This window comes from Penaeus monodon, chromosome 30, assembly GCF_015228065.2.
Source record: "Penaeus monodon isolate SGIC_2016 chromosome 30, NSTDA_Pmon_1, whole genome shotgun sequence".
Classification (NCBI taxonomy): Eukaryota; Metazoa; Arthropoda; class Malacostraca; order Decapoda; family Penaeidae; genus Penaeus; species Penaeus monodon.
This window is the reverse complement of record NC_051415.1, coordinates 23687164-23687815: the sequence shown is the minus strand read 5'-3', so window position 1 is coordinate 23687815 and position 652 is coordinate 23687164. Positions and strand designations below refer to the sequence as shown.

At 39.1% G+C, this 652-nt stretch overlaps 1 protein-coding gene across 1 annotated transcript in view; it reads right to left on the bottom strand.

Annotated features, from left to right (window-relative positions):
- Positions 1-53: 53 nt before the first annotated feature.
- LOC119592651 overlaps positions 54-652 on the bottom strand; it is a 4655-nt gene continuing 4056 nt past the window's right edge. Inside the window, exon 5 of the mRNA XM_037941567.1 lies at positions 54-585. Coding sequence (XP_037797495.1) covers positions 419-585 — 167 coding nt within the window. The 3' untranslated portion in view covers positions 54-418. The remainder of the gene's footprint in view (positions 586-652) is intronic.

Below are 652 nucleotides of genomic sequence, written 5' to 3'. Positions count from 1 at the left end.
TTCAAGATATTATTTTGTGAATATTCAAATAGTTGGGTTGATATCAATCACAATACGCATATTCACATTTATTAAGTAATAAATAGTACAATATGAATGCAGAGTATACTGACTCGGTTCTCTAGGCTGGTGACGTAGCCGACCACGGGATTCGAACGGATGCACAAACACCAAAATTATAAACCAGTGCAAACCACCAATACACAAACTTATTACTGTGAAGGGTGATGGAATATGCACAAATGACCGTGGAAATCTTCACACACCGACCAACTAATATATTCCAAATGACCTCGTTACAACATAGAATAAAAATGTATCCCCAGGAGTGAGCGGTGCCCTGCAAATGGACACAAGTTCTTTTAGGGCTTCACAATCCCTTGCAGATCACACATATGCTTCAGTGCCATCTCAGTCTCTACCATTCCTGGTCTCGCGCCCACATCAGTTCATAACAGCATGACCGAAGCTCGCCATTGCTCTTGTACAGAAGTGCATTTATGTCTATCATTTGACTGAACATCAGTCTGAAGCCTAAACATTCTAAAAGTTGGAAATACCTCATGTAGCGCCTCATGTAATTCTCTGCGGAAGAAAAAATAATCTTTCTTAGTTATCACTTATATTAGTACGTACATTGTAAGGTAAATTG